This window comes from Sinocyclocheilus rhinocerous, unplaced genomic scaffold (genome assembly GCF_001515625.1).
Source record: "Sinocyclocheilus rhinocerous isolate Xijiao unplaced genomic scaffold, SAMN03320098_v1.1 scaffold2076, whole genome shotgun sequence".
Lineage (NCBI taxonomy): Eukaryota > Metazoa > Chordata > Actinopteri > Cypriniformes > Cyprinidae > Sinocyclocheilus > Sinocyclocheilus rhinocerous.
This window is the reverse complement of record NW_015638957.1, coordinates 1,999-21,325: the sequence shown is the minus strand read 5'-3', so window position 1 is coordinate 21,325 and position 19,327 is coordinate 1,999. Positions and strand designations below refer to the sequence as shown.

The window sequence follows — 19,327 nt, the reverse complement described above, 5'->3', positions numbered from 1 at the left end:
GTGACTTTTTTAACCGGGTATGCTGAGTGATAAGATTAAGCCCCCCTCCCCCCTCCTCATCGCTTTTAAAACACACTCAAAGAGGAAAACACCGTGGCAGGTGTCGAGTTAAAAATATGCACATTCCTACTTTATTTGTAAAGGAAATTCATCTCCAATCCTTCTTCTATAGTTTCAGGTAGTTATTTGAAAGCTAGAAAACAGCTGCTTTTCCGAGTAAAAACCGCCAAATAACGTACTTACTTTATGATACGTAATATTCAGATGGGGGATTCCCCCGCACTATATCTGTCTGCATTGACTGAATGATTTTTATTTATTTATTAATTTATTTGTATTCCCAGTGAATAGGAGTTAAAACTCCCACCCGGGTGACACTACTCCAATAATAGACCATGCAAAATACAAAAAAAAAAAAAATTTAAATTAAATAAATAAATAAACAAAATAATAATAATAATATTTAAAATATTGCCAAGTAACGTTGCAAACAATAATAAAATCACAAAAAGGACTTTAATTGTAAGCGACACAAGTATACGGAAAATATACAGTTATGATGTATTTTTTCATATGATTTTGTAGAGTTTCGACAATCGAGACAGCAACAGCACATTTTTCCGCTTGGGCGAGCTTACCTCGCGCATGAAATCTCCCGCAGACCAGCAAACCACTGAGAACGCGCTACAATCCTGAAGAGTCATAGCAATAGAGCGGAGGCGAGAAAGCTGCGGAGAATCCGCTCGCCCGGAATAATAAAAATATTATATCTAGTGTGTGTGTATATATATATATATCTAGTATATATATATATATATACTAGATATAATATTTTTATTATAATATTTTATGTTTCATACAATAAATTATAATAAATAAATATAAATTATATAAAAATAAATATAAATATATATATATATATATATATATATATATATACTCTCAGTCTTTCATTCAGAGTACAACAGCATTTTACACAAACTCATTGCAAGCATTTCAAGATATATTTACTAGTACATTATAGATTTATATTAAAAACCAAAATGGATCTACCTGCTAAAGAAATCTTTTGACAACATAAATGACTTTAAAAAGAGCAAATTAAATTAGGTAAAAAACTAAATGAAGACTCCTCACATATCTAACAAAAGGAGGAATTATAACAATAACCAACTCTGATTTAAAAGTGTTAAAGAGTGAAGTGATTAAGATGATGCACAAATGTTCAGAAGATTTTCAGCTGCAATGAATTGCATTCCTACAGTAATAATAAACCATAACTACTTTTATTCGTTCAACTTGAATTCAACATGTATTCATAAGCTTTTCAATTAAAATTTAGAGGTTAAATCAGTACTTCAACGATCTATATTAAACAGTCTTTCTTTCTAAAAGCTTCCTACCCAACAAAAAAAGATTTCCCTTCATCCTATTTTCAATACGGTTATGATTATGACTTGGAGTCAAGGCACCAAAACACTTAAGCGCAACACTAAGTCTACAAATCATTTGCTCACAGGCAAAAACTCAAAGTAAATTACCCTTGACTATGTTGTATTCTAACCTAAAGAATTCAGTATCAAATGTGGACACAGTGACAAAAAAGAGGGCTGAAATATTTACAAATGAAAGTGAATCTTTCCAGAGAGTATCAGCATCTTGTTAAATTTAAATTGACATCAGAGGTGATGTGACAAATCCAGTTGGCTCTTTTAAGGGGTGAATAATAATAGCTGAAATATCATGCTGCTGATGTTCAGTATCGCCCCTACACACAGATCTGAAAATACTGATGCTCTCAGCAGGGATTCAGCACTGACTGCACACAAACACACTCGTTCTCTCTTGCTCTCTTTCTCAAACACACACACACACATAAAAACACAGTGCTAAATAAATAAAACTCAAATGAGCTCCTAGAGTTGTGAGCAAAGCTTATCTTTTCAGGAACTTTCAGCATCAGGAGAAACATCCAAAGACTCGAGCAGAGCTCGAGCAGAGAGAGCTGAGTGGTGGAGGCCTCTTGTCCCCCAGTGTGGAGACGATTCTTTGAGTCTGTCCTTTTTACGGTGGCTCAAGGGCGCAGCCTATCTGCCAAAGTGTAGATTGCAACCTCCACTCTTCTGCTTATAATCACTTTTATCAAAAGGCAGATTTATTTATGTGAGTCAAACTGCACAAGACAACAGTCTCGTGAGTGAGTTTTGAGGTGCAATAAAGATCTATATATTTTCTATAGAAAATAAATTTATTCTAAACCTTACAAAATTAAATAATTTAAAGTGTACAGTAATTAAATACACTGAGCACCCTAGGTGGCAGCGATATCGCCCCTTAAAAAGGGTCTGCTTCAATAATAGTCTTGCAAACTATTATTAAATATGTCAGAACGATGGCAGTAGGGTTTCCTGCACAACGCAAAATGGGGTGCGCGGGAGCCCCCCCATCGTATTTGCCCGGCTCCCTCCCTAGACAAAAGTGAAGCTGTCCCACTGACTGACAGATGGAGCCCCCAGCTGACAGATCGGGTGATGTGTTTCATGTTCAGTGGGCGTCCTGAGCCCGCGGCCGCACCGGCCCAGGACGCGGCCTGCCGAGGAGGAAGCCACTTTGAGGGACGGTGTGACACAAGCAGCCGCAGAGGGACAGACGGACAGCGCTAATGATGGGCTTTTTTTAAACGTACCGCAAACTGTGGGGTGGTCAGCGTTGAGATACGCTAAGTGTCACACATTGAGCCATATTTAATCTGAAAACAAATAAGATTATCTGTGCTGGGTTAACTATCCATAACAAAGCTGGTCCAGCAGCCGTTCAAACTTATGATGAAGAAGCCAGTATTGTGTTAACAGCTATTAAGTTGTTAATAAAAAAAAAAAAGACTGACTGTTGTAAGACTGAACAACAGTGACAGAAAAATACACTGTTGCTCAATATAAAAAGGTGATTGACCAAAACATTTCAAAATATACAATATAATATTTTATTTTTTTCCTCTGCTGAAAAATATATCAAATATGTAAATAATTATAATAAAATAAGTTTGTAATTAAAATAAAACCATATTTTAGTTTTGAATCAGATTGTTGCTATAAAATAAAATAAAACTATATATTTTAAATATAAGTCAGACTGCTGCTATAAAGATTTAATTACTACAACACAATGGAGGACTTTCTATTTTTTCCACGAATGAAAAATAAAGCAACCATGGCAATAAACAATAAATTATATTTTACATTATATTTAAATACAAATTACATTCAATAAATATTATTATAATAACTATATTTTTAAATAAATTACATATTCTATAAGTGAAATTACAATTATAATACAAAGCTTATTTTTATTTATTTTATATATACACAATAAAAGGAACACTAATTATAATAAAGTATATTTTAAATTATATTTAATACAATTATACTCAATAAATGATTATAATAACTATTTTTTAATAAATTAGATATTCTATAAGTTAAATTACAATTATAATACAAAGCTTATTTTTATTTATTTTATATTATTTATTTATTGTTTGTTTGTTTGAATATTTTTTAAGCAAAAGTCTCTAATGTGAGTTTTTAGCTTTGATAGGTGCTTCATTGCCATAAAATCTATTCCTGCATCTAAACAAAAGTGACATTTTTACTATAATGACTAAAATCAAATATTAGCATAGTCGAAATATTTTTTCAGGGTTAGAAGGAATATTATCCACAAAAGCAACAAACATTTTCACTATAATGAATGTACTCTGAGTAGGACTGTTTCTGGTCCAATGCACCGAGAGACATAAATACAGCGAGAACAAACAAAACTGGAAGCACAAGTGAAGCCTAAACTGCTGCCCTTCTGTACCCACTCCGCATGTGTTTTCAGAGCTCAGTCTGACTAGTTTCCTCTCTTAATCTCAGCCACCCAACTCTCTGCGACTCCTTAGTGAATTATACTCGCTTTTCAACTGCCATCAATCTGCTGTCATCAGCGTGTCACTCCCATCACACAATTACCGTTTATGATCCTCATTCCACAGTGACAAGGTACTGCCACTCTCTCTTCCCCCCTCTCTACTTTTTCCTTTTACTTCATTTCACTTTTTCTCTATGCTTTTTGATATTGCGGTGCCTCAGATGTGCCAGTTCTTTAAAGCGGCCGATGAAGAAGCGCCCATGGGGGTCCTGGGTATTCGCTTTTGTCTTCCATTTCCTTCTAAAACAGTTTTATTTAACGCCATCCAGCTCGAGTGCACTCTTTCACTCTCTTTCTGTCAACCAAAGGTCAATGAAAGGCTGGTCTGATATAAATAGACACATATGATCTGAAATTAAAATGTATTTTCTGTCTCTCTCTCTCTCTCTCCCCATGTTTCTGACAAGTTACTCCAAAAAAAAATTTGAGCCATTAATGTTACAAACAAATTATGAGAAAATAAAATAAGCCAATATTAAAATAAGACTGGTCACATTTTACATTATAGTGCTTTGTAATTCTGCATCAAGCAAGCAAGACTAATGAAGTACATGTAAAATAATAATAATGACTAAAATAAGCATTATATATTTATATCAATTTTATTAAAAATATTATAGAATTAAACACTGTGTATAACATGGATACACTAACGTAGTAAATAGTAAATACAGAAATACTAATGACGCAATTAATGTAATTGTTGTCTAATTAATATGGAATTAATATAATTATAATAATAATAGCAATAATACTACCTATAAAATAAAATGTATATATTAATATAGATTTTATTCATTTAAATATAATAAAGTAATATGCATACTGTTGTATGCATACATACAAACATGTAATTATAGAATGATAATAATAGCAATAATAATCATGTAATACATATATTTTATAATAATAATAATCATAATATAATAATAATAATATATACTTTCATTCCATTAAAAATATTATATAATTAAGCAATATGCAAGTGTTACCATAAGTTTTATTTGTGTTATTTGATATGGAATTGCCTCTTTACATATTTCATTAATTTCTTCCCAGCAACTACAGTGACACAAACATTATTATCATTATGCATATTCAGCGTGTTTTACTCTTTCCTGGGCTTCAATCCCACAAATTCAGCTTTGCCGTCTAAATTCTGCTCTTCTCATACTTAAGTTTGAACTCAGTCCTGAGAATACTGGAGTTTTTGGCGCATCTAGCTGGTGGCAAGTGTTGCTACAGAGGCTCATTCAAAAGATGCAAGTGGGAAGCTTACCTCTCAATCTGTCACTCAATAGTTTATCTAGAAAAATGGATCTGCTCCCCATCACCCCAAAGGAAAAAAGCTCTCAAACTGCGTTAGGCGACTCAACAGTCAATGATCGCACTTAACATGAGCAAATATCGAAATACCGATTGGAATATATCAACAAGTCGACACCTGCACTCTCTATTGGCAATCCCAGAAACAGATAGATGCGAACACAAACACACCGGCTAGTCAAGTTTGTTGGTTCAGCTCTTGCATTAAGAGCCTGTTTGTGGGCTTTGCCATTGTGAAAGTTTGGCCCTTTGTCTACACGCGCTGAAATCAGTGAGTGCACCTCGGCCACCGCAATTCAAGCGTAAACACTTTTGTGTTTCCCCATATAATACTGTTGCTCACAGACTCCAAAATCCTTGGAACAGCTGAGTCCTTCGGTGTCAAAGATAATGGCGATTTATTGCAATGTGAGGCTTTTTTTCACTCCCCCCCCTCCACCCTCGCTCAAACCGATTAAAATTAAGCCGTAAACATGTGAGGACAGAATTAGCACATTTAGCGAGCCTCCTCTCCCACATCCCATTTTCGCTCCGGAGCGGCTGATCCCTGCAGCCGAACGCGGGTGCAATTTTAATGACGGGGACCGTTTTTGAAGTCCAGATGAAAAAAGCGGCGCTTGCCGTTTGTGGCTGCGCTAGATACAGCGAGGCCGGGTCCGGCGTGATTGGGGGGGAACAACACAAACTCGGACTCTGGGCTCTTCGATAGTATCGGTGTCATTTTCCTCTCCACGATAAGACGCCTCGCTTGACAAGGCCCGATTAGGAGAGAAAAAAAAAATCATTATTTCATCGCATTTCATCGCCTTTCATCCGCCGGGGGGTTTCACGATAAACAGCTCACCCGTAGGTAGATTTACAGAGTCGAAAACCTTATATTACACTCAGGCACACATCCCATCACTTATATACATATTTCTTTAAATCAATGTTTTACAAGAGATTTACATTGTGTATTCATTTTTAAAAAGCTCTAACATATATAAGTTCAAACTTCTGAAGTACAGGCTTAAGTTGTAGCCCAAAAAAACATACATTTTCAATGAGAAAATTCCCTCATTACAACACAAAAACCCACCATTGTCTTTAGAAAATCCACTCTAGCTAAGTTCTCCTTTCTGCATATCTGCAAACTCTGCTATTGAAATATTTAACTCTTGTGGCTCTGCTTCACGAATCAAACAATTATCAAATAACGGCATATTCTTTTTGAAACACAATACGCCATTCAGATTTCAGCAAACTACAAAAAACCCAAGTTATTTGGTATGCTATACCTCGAGGAAATCCACTTCACCAAATTGTCCTCATTAAAGAGAGAACAGTAGCGATGTGCTGAAACTTTAAACACGACTATACAATGAAGGAAATCAACTGGAACAGCTAGGCTGAAATAAATAATAAAAGGCAATGAAACAATTAATTACAGAGGAGGTATTACTTGTACAGCAAACTGAATGTAGTGTGATAAAAAATATTTCTTTAACCAGCACAAACAGCTATAAATGTATTATTACTATTGTTATTATTATTATTATTATTATTATTATTATTATTATAACTAAATATATAATTTTAGTTGAAGAGACTATTCAAATATTGTTGAACAATAACAGCAACTTTTCAGCACATTAATTAACGTATTCAATTTCATTTTTACATTTTTAATTTATTATTATTAGTAGTAGTAGTAATAGTATTAAAACTACTACCACAAAACTTTAGATTATATAACTAAATATATTCTTTTAAGAGATTACTGAAAATACATATTAAAAAAACAGTACATTATTGAATGCATTCAATTTCATTTTGGCATTTTTAATTTAGTTACTATTATTATCATTATTATTACAACATCGCTTTATATTATATAACTAAATATTATATTATTTTAAGAAATGATTGAAAATATTAACAACTTTTCATTACATTATTGAATGCGCTCACCTTAATGTTGACCTTTTTTATTTTATTTTTATTATTGGTATTAAATTATACTGAATAATAATAATAATAATAATAATAATAATAATAATAAACATTTAAAGTGCTTAAGAATAAAAGGCCATGGCAACACAAAGAAATGAAAAAAGGGAATTCCATTCAAAGAAACAAGTTATCGGTTTCATAAAATGGCACAAAACAAACAGAAAGTGTTGAGGAGAGAGATGAAGGAAAGAAAATGAAAGAACGGTAACATGGAGGAGAAAGAAAAAGAGCTAGAGGCAGTGAAACGGAGAGACGGAGACAATCGCGTGTCTTTTACTGGGACACTCTGACACCCATGGACTGACACAGCATGTCTTAAAGCCGTGCTCATGCTCAAAAGGAGCAGCGTTTCTTCATGTTTACAAAACATATTTATTTATCTCTTCATTCGATCATTCATTTTGTTATTTATTTCTATTGGGGGCACTCTCGGCTCCTCCGTAAAGCCTACGACAACAATAACTTCTCTCCCCCCTCGCATGCTCTTTTAATACCACTGCAGAAAAAAATCAAACCGCTCTCAAACAAATTGATGTACTCTTTAATACAGTCGTCACATCATCACAGGGTCCTTGCGTCGTCTGCCTTGGTGACAACTGCAGGGCTGCTTAGCTTAGCCGCCATGGCTACTGCTTTGTTGGTCGCTTCAATGATTTATCACAAAAAAGGAAGGAGAGAGAGAAAGAAAAGAAGGGCCTCGCGATTGAGTCACTGGCACCTTTGATTGACAAGGCCTAATCAGCTTATCTGGGTGCTAATAAAGATGATGGCCTGCAGAGACACTCTCTACCTGGCTCTGCGTGAACTTTGGGCCCTGGTGAGGGCCCCAGGGGCCAGGCCCCGACCCACTCTGCTTATCTAAACACTGCTGAAATCAATCCCTAATGAGCTGGTTTCATTTTGCCCCATCGATCCGCTGCCGCAGCGGCTGTTGCGTATTCAAAGGCCACCGCTCTGCTCTTTACGGACACTGTTCTCGCGGCTCGTTTGTTTATATCGGACACTCCGTTAAAATTAATTTTGATTAATTAATAGATTTTGAGGTCATTCTACAAACTGATTAAAATGTTTTCTTAGGAAAAAAATACAACTAAATATTCTGAAATCCTTCAACAACCCCAAATGTGACAGATAACAAAAAATGTAATTCTTCAAATAACAGAATTATACCCCTTAGGTATTTTATTTTCCTCCATACAAAACATCTTTTGCCCACTTCCTTGGCTTTCATAAACAGCCAGGCACTTCTTTGATTAGGGTTTATTTAACGCTAGTGAGCTCTGGGACATCTCTGATTTAAATGCCTTTAAATTGGCTGCTTTGCTCCCTCCTACTGTACTCCAGGCTCTCTTCAGGCCGGCGTGCCTCTGGTTCAGGCAGCTTTAAAGTGGGTGCCCTCTCCTAATGAAGACCCATACTTTATTTATGAGACAAACAGTTTGGTAAAAAGCTCTGCATGTCCAGAGAGCACTCTCAATATCTCTCTGAGGGCCTGGAGTGCTCCTGACATGCTGCTAGTGCTGGACTGAACGCACCACACACTAAAACACCCTTAAAACACACACTCACACACACACACACACACACACACACACACACACACACACACACACACACAGTCTCCTCACTGACACTGTGTAGGTGCGATCAAAAAATCAGATTCAAATTACATAATAAATAAATAAATAAATACAATATGGAGAATCCTCACAGTTTTACTACAAACCTAGGAGATTTTTGCATTATAATAAAAAAATCCAGGTTTTAACAGTTGTTTTAAATTACAAATTAATTTAAAATAATGAAACAATTAAATCTTAAGCAGTTTTGTGCATTATTAGTGCTCAGTGCTTATTTAAATAAAGTGATACAAATGATGAAGAAAATGTGATCATAACTATAGAGTAAATGTTATAGTAATTTAAAAAATATTTAAACAATTATTTTAATTCTAACTATGCTATTACATTATAGACTTTACAAGTATATATATATATATATATATATATATATATTAATACTCTATTACTTTAATTGAAGTGTATGGGCTTCCGCTTTGGTATCTACTAGAGAAGCAGGCAATTCAATTGGGCAGACATAAGTAAAAAAATATGTCTGAATAGCAGAAAAACAAAGGGCCTTCATTCGGTGAACTGAATATATATATATATATAATCTTATGCAGGACAGGAATGAAAAAAAAATGAAGCACGGGCTTGAGAGGATCCAAAATAAATTAAACGTTTTGCAGCGGCAGGGAATGCAGATTGCATTTATGAATTTGTGAGTTGTTCTTGCGAGACATCAAACGCCAGTGGTCTGTGCAACCCTTTCTTGATTTGAATTATTAACTGTGTCGACGTCGCGCACAAGCCACCCTGCCATTATAGTGTAAATTAACAAACTTTTCAAAACTAAGACAGAAGCCAAAGAAAGCCAGTAGCTTCTTGAAGAATGAGCTTTGATACGTCTCTGAGGAATACACTCAGCTTCAACAACACGGTGACAGCCAGGCTAAAAAAAAAAGACTGCTGATTCAATCTATTTCAGATCTAAATTAGTTCATTTTCTTGTATTTAAAGATAAAAACTAACCTTCAGACAGGTGCGAATCAGATGACGTCTAAGGTGCTTTATTTAGAAATCAGTTTATTAAAAGATCTCGGTCTTTATTTAGCTTGAAAAATTGCAGGACGGTGGAGGCAGGCTGTTGTTGTTTATTCTAGTCAACACGCCATCATTTGGTACCCATATTAAAAACTCTTTCTCTCTCTCTCTCACACACACACACACACACACGCACAGGTAGGTGAATGGAAATAAGGTGGTGTGTTTTGTGTGAGCCTAACAGTACTGCGGCTGCTGCTCTACACCTCTCTCCCTCTTGCTTCTCTTTGATGTGCTCCTGAAAATGTCACCAGTCGTCAAGGCGTTTTTTTCCCCACTCTCTCTCTTTTTACCGCGCATACGAGCGAGACAATTTGCTGTCGCTCACCCCCCTACCCAGAATGCCTACCGGTTTCCACTGCTATCTGGTAGCCAGCTTCCAGCCTCCGAGATGACCTTTCCAGCTTCTCTGTGTTGTCCAACAGATGTGCTCTCTGAAAACAAACCACAGATGGAAAGAAAACCATGAGAGTGATTGAGAAGACTGGGACATTATTTACAGAGACATATTCAACACACAATAGCAGACACACTAGGACAAAAGGGTACAGACCACTTAGTTTTAATTTAACTTATACATGGATTTGAGAACATCTAATTATAAGTTGCGTTTTCATAAATTGGACTGATCTTCGTGCAAATTCCAAAGCAAAAAAAGGACGGATCTCCAATCGAACACCTTTCTTTCTTCTTAATTGAGGCTTCCTTCTTGCAGTGGCTTTGTTCTGAAGGTGTTGCCAGATCTCATTACATCACATTTAAAACCAGGGCAAAGATTAGCATGGGAGGGATGGCTAATTGAGTTGTAATATATTTTCAAATGTTGCTTCAGATTACCCAATATCTCTTAGTCTGACAAGGTCAGGATGCCACCATAAACCTTGTTACACTATGTTATTTATTTGTTGTGTACACTCTCACAAATAAAGGTTCTTTATTGGCATCTATGGTTCAATTAAAATCTTAAATATCCATGGAAGCTTTACATAGCGCAAAAGGTTCTTTATAGTAGAAAAAGGTTATTGAGAACGCTGACACTTTAAAACACTAAACACTTGCTGGTTTCTCTACAGTGCAGTTTGGATGTTTTAGGGATCACTGTAAATAATGCAAACCAACAAGGTGTGTAAACTTTTTCAAGGAAAGGTTGGGTCGTCTTGTGTTGAGTTACAGAATTACAAAGTCAGAAGTCATAAATGTAAGATTAAAATGAACATCATGGTCAAGGGCCAGATGCATTCATATTGCACACTGTGGGCAGCACACATGTCCTTCAAATAATGATGCCATACTGAAAACACTGAAGTGTTCTCAGACTCATGTTTTGAGAACATAAAATAACAACAACATTAAAATACAGTAAAATAATAACGGTGTGTGAAATATTATTACAATTTACAATTACAAAAAAATGTATTGTAAAATAAATAATTAAATAAAAACTGAATATATTTAAATATTCCTGTGATGGCATATGTGATGATTTGGTGCATAAGAATCCTTTCTTAATATTATAACAGTTGAAAAAAGTGCCGTTTAATATTTTTGTGGAATTTCATAATAAGTTAAAAAAAAAAAAAAAAAAAAACTTACTGACCCCAAAGTTTTGAATGGTAGTGTATTTTATATAGAACTAGATATCTCATAAAAGTAAATATAGAAGTGCTAAAAATTAAATACAGTGGGGTCCAAAAGTTCACTTGTAAAAAATATATTTAAGTGAAAACTTAAATTGAAGAATTAAAATGAATTTCAGAATGTCTTTAGTTTGTCCCCATTTTTTTCCCTTTAAAACCTGATGATCATGTGATTCAGCATGATTTGAGAATGATCCAAAGAGCATCTTGTGCATCAATGGAACATTGCCAGTCAGTAAAAAGTTGTTCACATGATCAATGTCACAAATTTACACATGTATTAGTGACTTAAAATTGTTCAGAATCTGAAATATTTCTCATTAATTTCACATCATACCTTTCTTTGTTTAAAATTTGGCACAATCCTAAAACTTTCTTAAAACTTTGTAGTCTTAAACTTTTGAACCCCATTGCAGATACTAAAAAACTAAGATTCGTGCACTATTTTCTGGCAAGTCATATCATTTATGACTGTGAACACTAAATGAGACCACTGCATTTCTATTTGTAAATACATAATAGAGAAAGGCAACTATATTTCTAAAGGACGTTAACCTTTATTCCTATTTACATGCACAGAAAGAATAAAGACAGAGGAAAAAAAGCGAGAGAAACAAGTTTCCAGTTCTAGTTAACCTGTCAAAATACGTAGTGGCTAATCACTCCAAGGAAATGAAAAGAGAAATAGACGACATTCCACTTTTCAAAGTTTGACAATCACAGAGAAGGGAAAGAGAGAGAGGGAAAAAAACTGTCTGAACTTTTTTTTCTTCTCCTCCTCTCGGTTGACAGATGTCATTTAAAATAGCTGAAATACTTTTTTAAATAGTTTAAGGGAGGGGGTGTTCGTGGGAGATAGAGGGAGGGAGAAAGGGAAAGAGAGAGAGAGAGAGGGATAGAGAAAGAGGAGAGAACAGGGGTGGGAGTGCGTATGGGGAAAAGGGAGCCATCTCTGCCTAATGAGCCCCTCTGGATCAGCTGAGATGGAGGGGACGTATTGACATGCACCGCTTAAACTAATACACCTAGACCAGGGATGTGCCTGTGTGCCTGGAAGCACAAGGCAGCCGGGGATACTGACAGAGTAGCTCGCTACCCCGTCTTCAAAGAGCTCAAGTGATTAGTATGTTATCATTACCATTCGAAACGTGATTTTCCTATTCCCTCTCGGCAAAGGTGACACGTCTCGGGGAGACGGCCAGCAGACTCGCGCGCCGGAAAGCCACTTCAAAGCTTTTTCTTGAATTTCTCTCCCTCGCTCGTTCTCACTCCCTCAGTCGGTCTGTTTTTCTGAGGGAGGGGGGGCTGTTGATGTCTATTGTGCACGTGTGTGGGGTGCGGGGGAATAGGGGTGACACACACCGAGGTAACAGCGAAGGTGGCCGTGTAGGTGCAGTGACGACAACGGCGCGGAGAAATGGCGACTTCCTGAAAATGTGAAAGAATCACCTATCAAAACGAATTACCTTGCTCCAGCGGATTTGTTTTCGATAAACGTCCCACGTTTTGGATCCAAACGCACCCGTAAGGAGATGATTATGAGTAACAAAGCACGTTAGACATATAAAAGTCCTAGATGCATATCACTCACTTTCATAGACCAAAATGACCTGAATAAAAGAAACCTCTTTTTTCTTGATTTATTCACTATTGGAGCGGCAGGACTGTCAAAATTTTCTCTCTTTTTTGGTCTTATGGAGTTCAACAGCTGCTTCTTTTAAAGAGGGCATGATAAATATTGGTGTGCTTGCGACCGCCTCTGCGTGCGCCCCTTCTCATTTGTGCCAATGTATGTATGCCTTTTTATCTGACACCCACTTTTTCTACAAAGACGTTCTTAGATACTATAAATGAGAATTTTTTTGTTTGTTTTTTTTCTTAGCCATTTCTTTTTCTTTCGTGAAGAACCGCACTTCAGTTGTAAGTTATTAACGTGGAACCCAGGAACAATGCGAATGTGACTCAAAAGAATCGTCTTCCCTTCTCTCAAATCAAACACAAGCGCTTACAATCGCAATTTTCTAAAGTTTTGATGATTCCTTATTATTTCAAATGGGGAGGGGGGAGGGGTTACAGTCAAAGTGAATAATGATGACAGCTATGATTCAGACTGACTATGTGTGATCTTCTCCACCGTTTGTTTGGGACTTGTAAGAAAAGGAATTACAAGTGTCAAACAGCTGTGAATAAGGGTGCTAAATATTTAAACATGTTTTCCAGCTGAGGAAAAGTACAGTTTTAAAAACAGGCTAAGTGTGTATAAGCTGCTTTGATTCAAATTCAGTAAAATGGGAGAGAAAAAAAAGTGATTTAAAAGCAGCTATACACATATAAGTGCATACACATTCTGGGGTAAAAACAAGGGGCGGCTGAACCCACTGAAGGTGTCTTTTGACCCAAGGCTGAAAAAATGCTATACTCCCATTTTGTTTGGCCATGTGAGAAAAACAATAACAAAAAAGGAGAAACACACAAGTCAAGGTACCAAAGAACGCAGAACTGTGAGGGGCTGTAAATTATAAATGCAGGAGGTGGTGTGGCTCCACAAATGGGATTATTCAGCAATAGGAAGTGAAGAAATCTAAACAATATACTGATGTTCACACACACACACACACACACACACACACACAGACACAAGAATCTACAAAGATCCTCCAAAGCAGAGGCACTGCTGAATTTCTTCTCCTATTTGAGCGAAGATGATCTTCTAGCATGCTCTGTATTGTTTACTTGAATGTTTCTGGTGTAGCTTTGAGATGTGGAAGAGTACAGAAAATGATCAGGCACTTTAGATCATTATATTTGAATTTCTGTTGCTATTTTTTACAGTACATAACAGGATGACACATACTTACAGTAGTTATGAATTAGTAAAATGATGCAAGTGTCGTTTTACTTTCATAAGATGACAGAAGCGAAGATAAGGTTTTTCATTTTTCCATCCATAAATATTTAATGCGCCTTTACAATTTCTTCAAGATAGAAAGGATCAGAAATTTGCATTGTAAATACTGTTATCTTCAAAGATAAGCAATCACTTACTAAACATCTTTACAAAGGCAGGCAGAAGCATGATGCAGTGCTATTCAGTCATCCACTGAGAGGAGGCTTCCTTTATGAATGAAGATCTTCAGATATTGTAGTCTGTGTGTGTCTGCATGTGTCTATGAATAGGGGAATCCCAAATCCAAACAACAAAACACACACACACACACAACCCTAGACAGGAGATGAAGATACCGGCGAGCGAACGTACACACAAGCATACGCAGATCGAGACGACGGCCTCTTTTGCCGTAATCCACATACATGCTCACTTCCAAGTCAGATGAATGGTACAAATACAAAAAGACATTACAAATCGTCCCCTTATCTCGAACTAAAAGGCAGGCTATTGCATTCTCATCCGCTGAGTGGGGGAAACGTCTGTGGGCTGCTTCCTAATGGTGCACAAAGAAAACTCGGCAGTTGGCTGTAAATCCACAATTCTGTTATATTTAAAGCCATGTATGCTAATAAATTACTGGTAAAAGCCAAAAAACAAACACTTAAATATACTTTATTTTATATGGTGTAAATGAGTTTAGGAGTTTAGGTTAAAGGAGTTTACACCTGCTGCATACTACTTAAGTAAGAAAATACTTCAAAGTATTACTTTCAAAATAAATGCTCTGTAAAACATATTACAAAGGTGATCTAATTGCACATATAGATGAAATTAGCACTTAACATATTGTAAAGTTTGGGGACAGCAAGATTTTTTTATGTTTCTGAAAAACCGTGCCTTATGTTTATATTAAAAGACTGCATTTATTTGATCAAAAATACAGTCAAAAACAGTAATATTGTGAAATATTATTACAATTTAAGAAAAATGTTTTATATTTTTAATATGTTTCAAAATGTAATTTATTCCAGTGATGGCAAAGCTGAATATTCAGAAGCCATTACTTCAGTGTCACCTGATGTCTCCTTCAGAAATCATTCATATATCTTGATTTGGTGCTCAAGAAACATTTATTATATCAACGTTGAAAACAGTTGTGATGCTTACCATTTTTGTGGAAAATTTTGTAGGATTCTCTGACAAAATCTTTTCTAACATTATAAATGTCTTTACTGACACTTTTGATGAATTTATGCATCCTTGCTGAATAAAAACATTATTTTTTTTCAAAAAATAAAAACAAAATAAAATAAAAATTACTAACAAAACTTTTGAATGGTATATATATATGCTAATTTCCTCTATGTATATTTAGATTACTTTTGCTGTCATCTAACATTCACTTAAAATGTATCTTAAAAACATTAAAGATTTAATAAGACTGTTTAAATATAATCTTTAACAAATCTCAAAATTAATATAGATTTTAACTGATTGTTTTTTAGTTTACAACTTATTTTTATTGTTTCATTGTTTAAAATTTAAGACAAAATAGCACAGAATATAATATCAGCCTTATAAGATGCAAAAACAGCTAGATGGTTAAATGAAACTGTGATAATATTTTAACTTGACATTTTTAATTAAATATATTGTTTAAATATAGTCACAATTTTACCATGCAGACTACTTAACAGCTAAAGCACAGCATGCTAATGGGGGGAAAAAATAGTGTTAACCTCACTAATCAAATAGTGTTGGACGAATAGTTGACCATCATGACCCATCACTAAAAGAGAATAAAAGCATATCCAGATCTCCAGATAACAGCATGTCTCATTGCGTTTTCATTTTGGGTGAATGTTTTGACAAGCTGATTAAATCTTTTAAGGTTTGGTGTGAAACAGCTTTGATTCATTTCCTCATAGGGCAGTATGTAGAAATGAGCCTAATTTTGAGCTCAATCAAAAGAGACTTTAAAATCAGACTAGGCCTTTTTTTTCTGTAGAAGGGGGGAAATGAATGGAGGATCCACGGGAAAAAGAGAAGACCAAAACGGGAAGGAAGAGCAGCACTTACCTCTTCACGTAACTTTATCAACTGCCACATGAAGGCACAAAATAGAGGGAGGGAGGAAAAGAGAGGGAGGGGGAGAAAGAGTATGAGAGAGATAGATAAAAAGCCGAGACATGGCAGGAAGCAGATCAGTCATGCGGCTGGGTACAGAATTAACCTTGACGATTTATCGGTTTGCATGTTTAGCATTTAGAAATCACAGACAAACACATTAAAAGAAGCTAAACACAACTATTAAACAGCACCAAATCAGGAGTTTGAGGCAAAAGTCAGTTAATGGTTTGTTAATAGCAAGAATTGGACCTTAAAATAAAGTGTGACTAGGAATTACATATTAAAACTAGTAAAAGAGAGAATGCATGTCTTGCTGTGAATCCAGTGGCTCTTGAAAGAGGCTAACAATTTCAACTTAATCAAGTACGTTAAGCATTTAAAGAAGCTCTTCATTACAGCCTCTTTATGTAACACAAGCCGTTCTCAGCAAAAGGTGAGTTGCTTATCGGCAGCACACAACATATTCAGAAGAGGAGGGGAAGGACAAGTTTCTTAATTTGTCAGCCATTGAAGGTGATTTTTTAATCTCCATTTCTTGCCAGAGATTAAAGGTTAGCAGATCTAAGGGGAAGCTCTGGGCCATTATTAAAGGCCTCTCATCTCTTTTTGTGTGCACTGGTCATTTTGAATTTCGCTATTTTTAAATCATTCGCTATCATATCAGAAAAGAGACAGAACTCTGATCATGAATTATAAACTTAATACCTCACTCAAAAGGCAGAATCTATGTGGTGGTGGCCGCTGTCGGTGGGGACGGCATGATTCAAATATTTTTCTCCAATATGCCGTGGGTTCACAACAAAGCTATGGTTGAAGCTCATCTTGAAGTATGTCAGTAAATCTAGGAATCCACTTTTTCTGAAATAAAGTACCTTTTGCAAAAAATAAATAAATAAATATATAAAATAAATAAATAAGGACTAAAAAGAAAAGTAAAAAATTTAAAGAAAAACATCATATAAATAATGATTTAACTATAAATTGTATGCAATAAATTTAAAACAGTTCATTTTAAATTAAAATGTAGGAAATAAAATAATTATTATTAAAAATAAAATATAAAAATGGAATACAAAAAGTATTTTTAAAAAATAAATCATTGGGGTCATGTGCCAAAAGAATAAAAGTTACATTACATATATCCTAAAAACACAAAAAGCATGCTATGGTAAAAAAAAAAAAAATGAATTACAATAAAATAGTTATAATGATTAAGTTAATCTCCAATATTAAGTAGAAAAAAAATTTACTTCTACAATTAGAACCAGGAAATAAGTCAGGCCGCATTGCTGCTCCTAGCTGTGTATTATTTTTGTAGTTTTATTAATGCATTGCCTGCATTATTCAAAAGGCCAATGTTTGTGAATACACTATAGAAGTGGCTATTTAGGTTTGCTGTGAGCCCACCCGAGCTAAACACAACCCTGCAGACCGTCTCAATGAACACCAAACAAACCTTGTTCTGTCATATTTGTGCTGCTTGGACGATTGCGAGTCCTCGCCGAGGATTTACCAGGAGAATCTGGAAGACTTTAAGCTTGCTGTTGTTCTTTTCTGCTGTGTTTTTCCTCTTTAAACCAAACCAGACAACCAGTCTTTTGTTGCTTTACCTGAACTCGCAAGCATTTCTCGAGAAACGGCAAAAAAAAAAAAAACCCCGCGAAATTGTTTAATTATGTTGTGATGAGTTCATTCCTTCTTGTTTTTGATAAAAGAAGCTGTCATTGAATGCAGTTAAAATAACAACTCAAGTAATATGATTTGTCATAAACTGATTTTATAAAAGGAAAGAACAAAAAAACAAAAGCAAGTTATATTTTTTCTTTCCTTTGGCAAGAATTTGATAAAACCATCATTGTCTAGCTGTGGGTTTGACAGCTCGAGGGACACTTCTACTCTCAACTTCGTATGAAGTGTCACACTCATTTTTTTTGTCCCACTAATTTGGTGAGAATATGCATATCAATTACCCATCACGGCTAACGCTACATATGTATGTAAGATGTGTGGTGCAAAGGTCATCTGTGAAATGCTAATAAGGGGGGAAAAGACAAAAAACAAAAAAAAACTATTTTAGCAGTTACAAATGATCTCACGGCTCTTTCACAAGGTGCCTGTGGATACACTTACTTGGAGTATGTGTTGACATGTGGCATATTCAATAAATATAGCAGGATAATTAAATGCGGTAATTATTCAAAGGAACTTATTGTGGGGTCTGCTTTTAAAAGCAGCTGTTTAGGTGATAAAATTGTAAAATGGAAAATGGAAAATATCCACTTTACAGTACAAAAGTGTGAATATAATATAATGTAATGTAATGTAATATAATATTTATATATGTACACACACAATAAACAAAAACACTGAAAAAATAAATTACACATACATTACATACACAAATATTTATATTTAAATTGTTATTAAATTATATGCAATTAAAATTGTTTTAATATTTTTAAATATTACTTATTTAGAAATATTTTTAAAAAGTATTTAAATAACATATGCACATATGCATACACACACATATATATACACACAAACTTATTTATATAAACATAAAAAATCTAAACTCATACAAATATATGTATATGTGTGTGTGTGCATGTGTGAAACTATATTTAAATTACTTTTGAAAATATTTTTTTATATATATACCTATATATATTTTTATATATATATATATATATTTATACCTATGTAAAATA

The 19,327-nt window shown here is 34.8% G+C and overlaps 1 protein-coding gene across 1 annotated transcript in view; it reads right to left on the bottom strand.

Moving 5' to 3' along the window:
- LOC107750318 (vesicle transport through interaction with t-SNAREs homolog 1A-like) overlaps positions 1 to 16,595 on the bottom strand; it is a 104,492-nt gene extending 87,897 nt beyond the window's left edge. Inside the window, exons 1-2 of the mRNA XM_016565655.1 lie at positions 16,566 to 16,595; positions 10,309 to 10,393 (exon numbers count right to left, since the gene is read on the bottom strand). Coding sequence (XP_016421141.1) covers positions 10,309 to 10,393; positions 16,566 to 16,595 — 115 coding nt within the window. The remainder of the gene's footprint in view (positions 1 to 10,308; positions 10,394 to 16,565) is intronic.
- Positions 16,596 to 19,327: the final 2,732 nt, after the last annotated feature.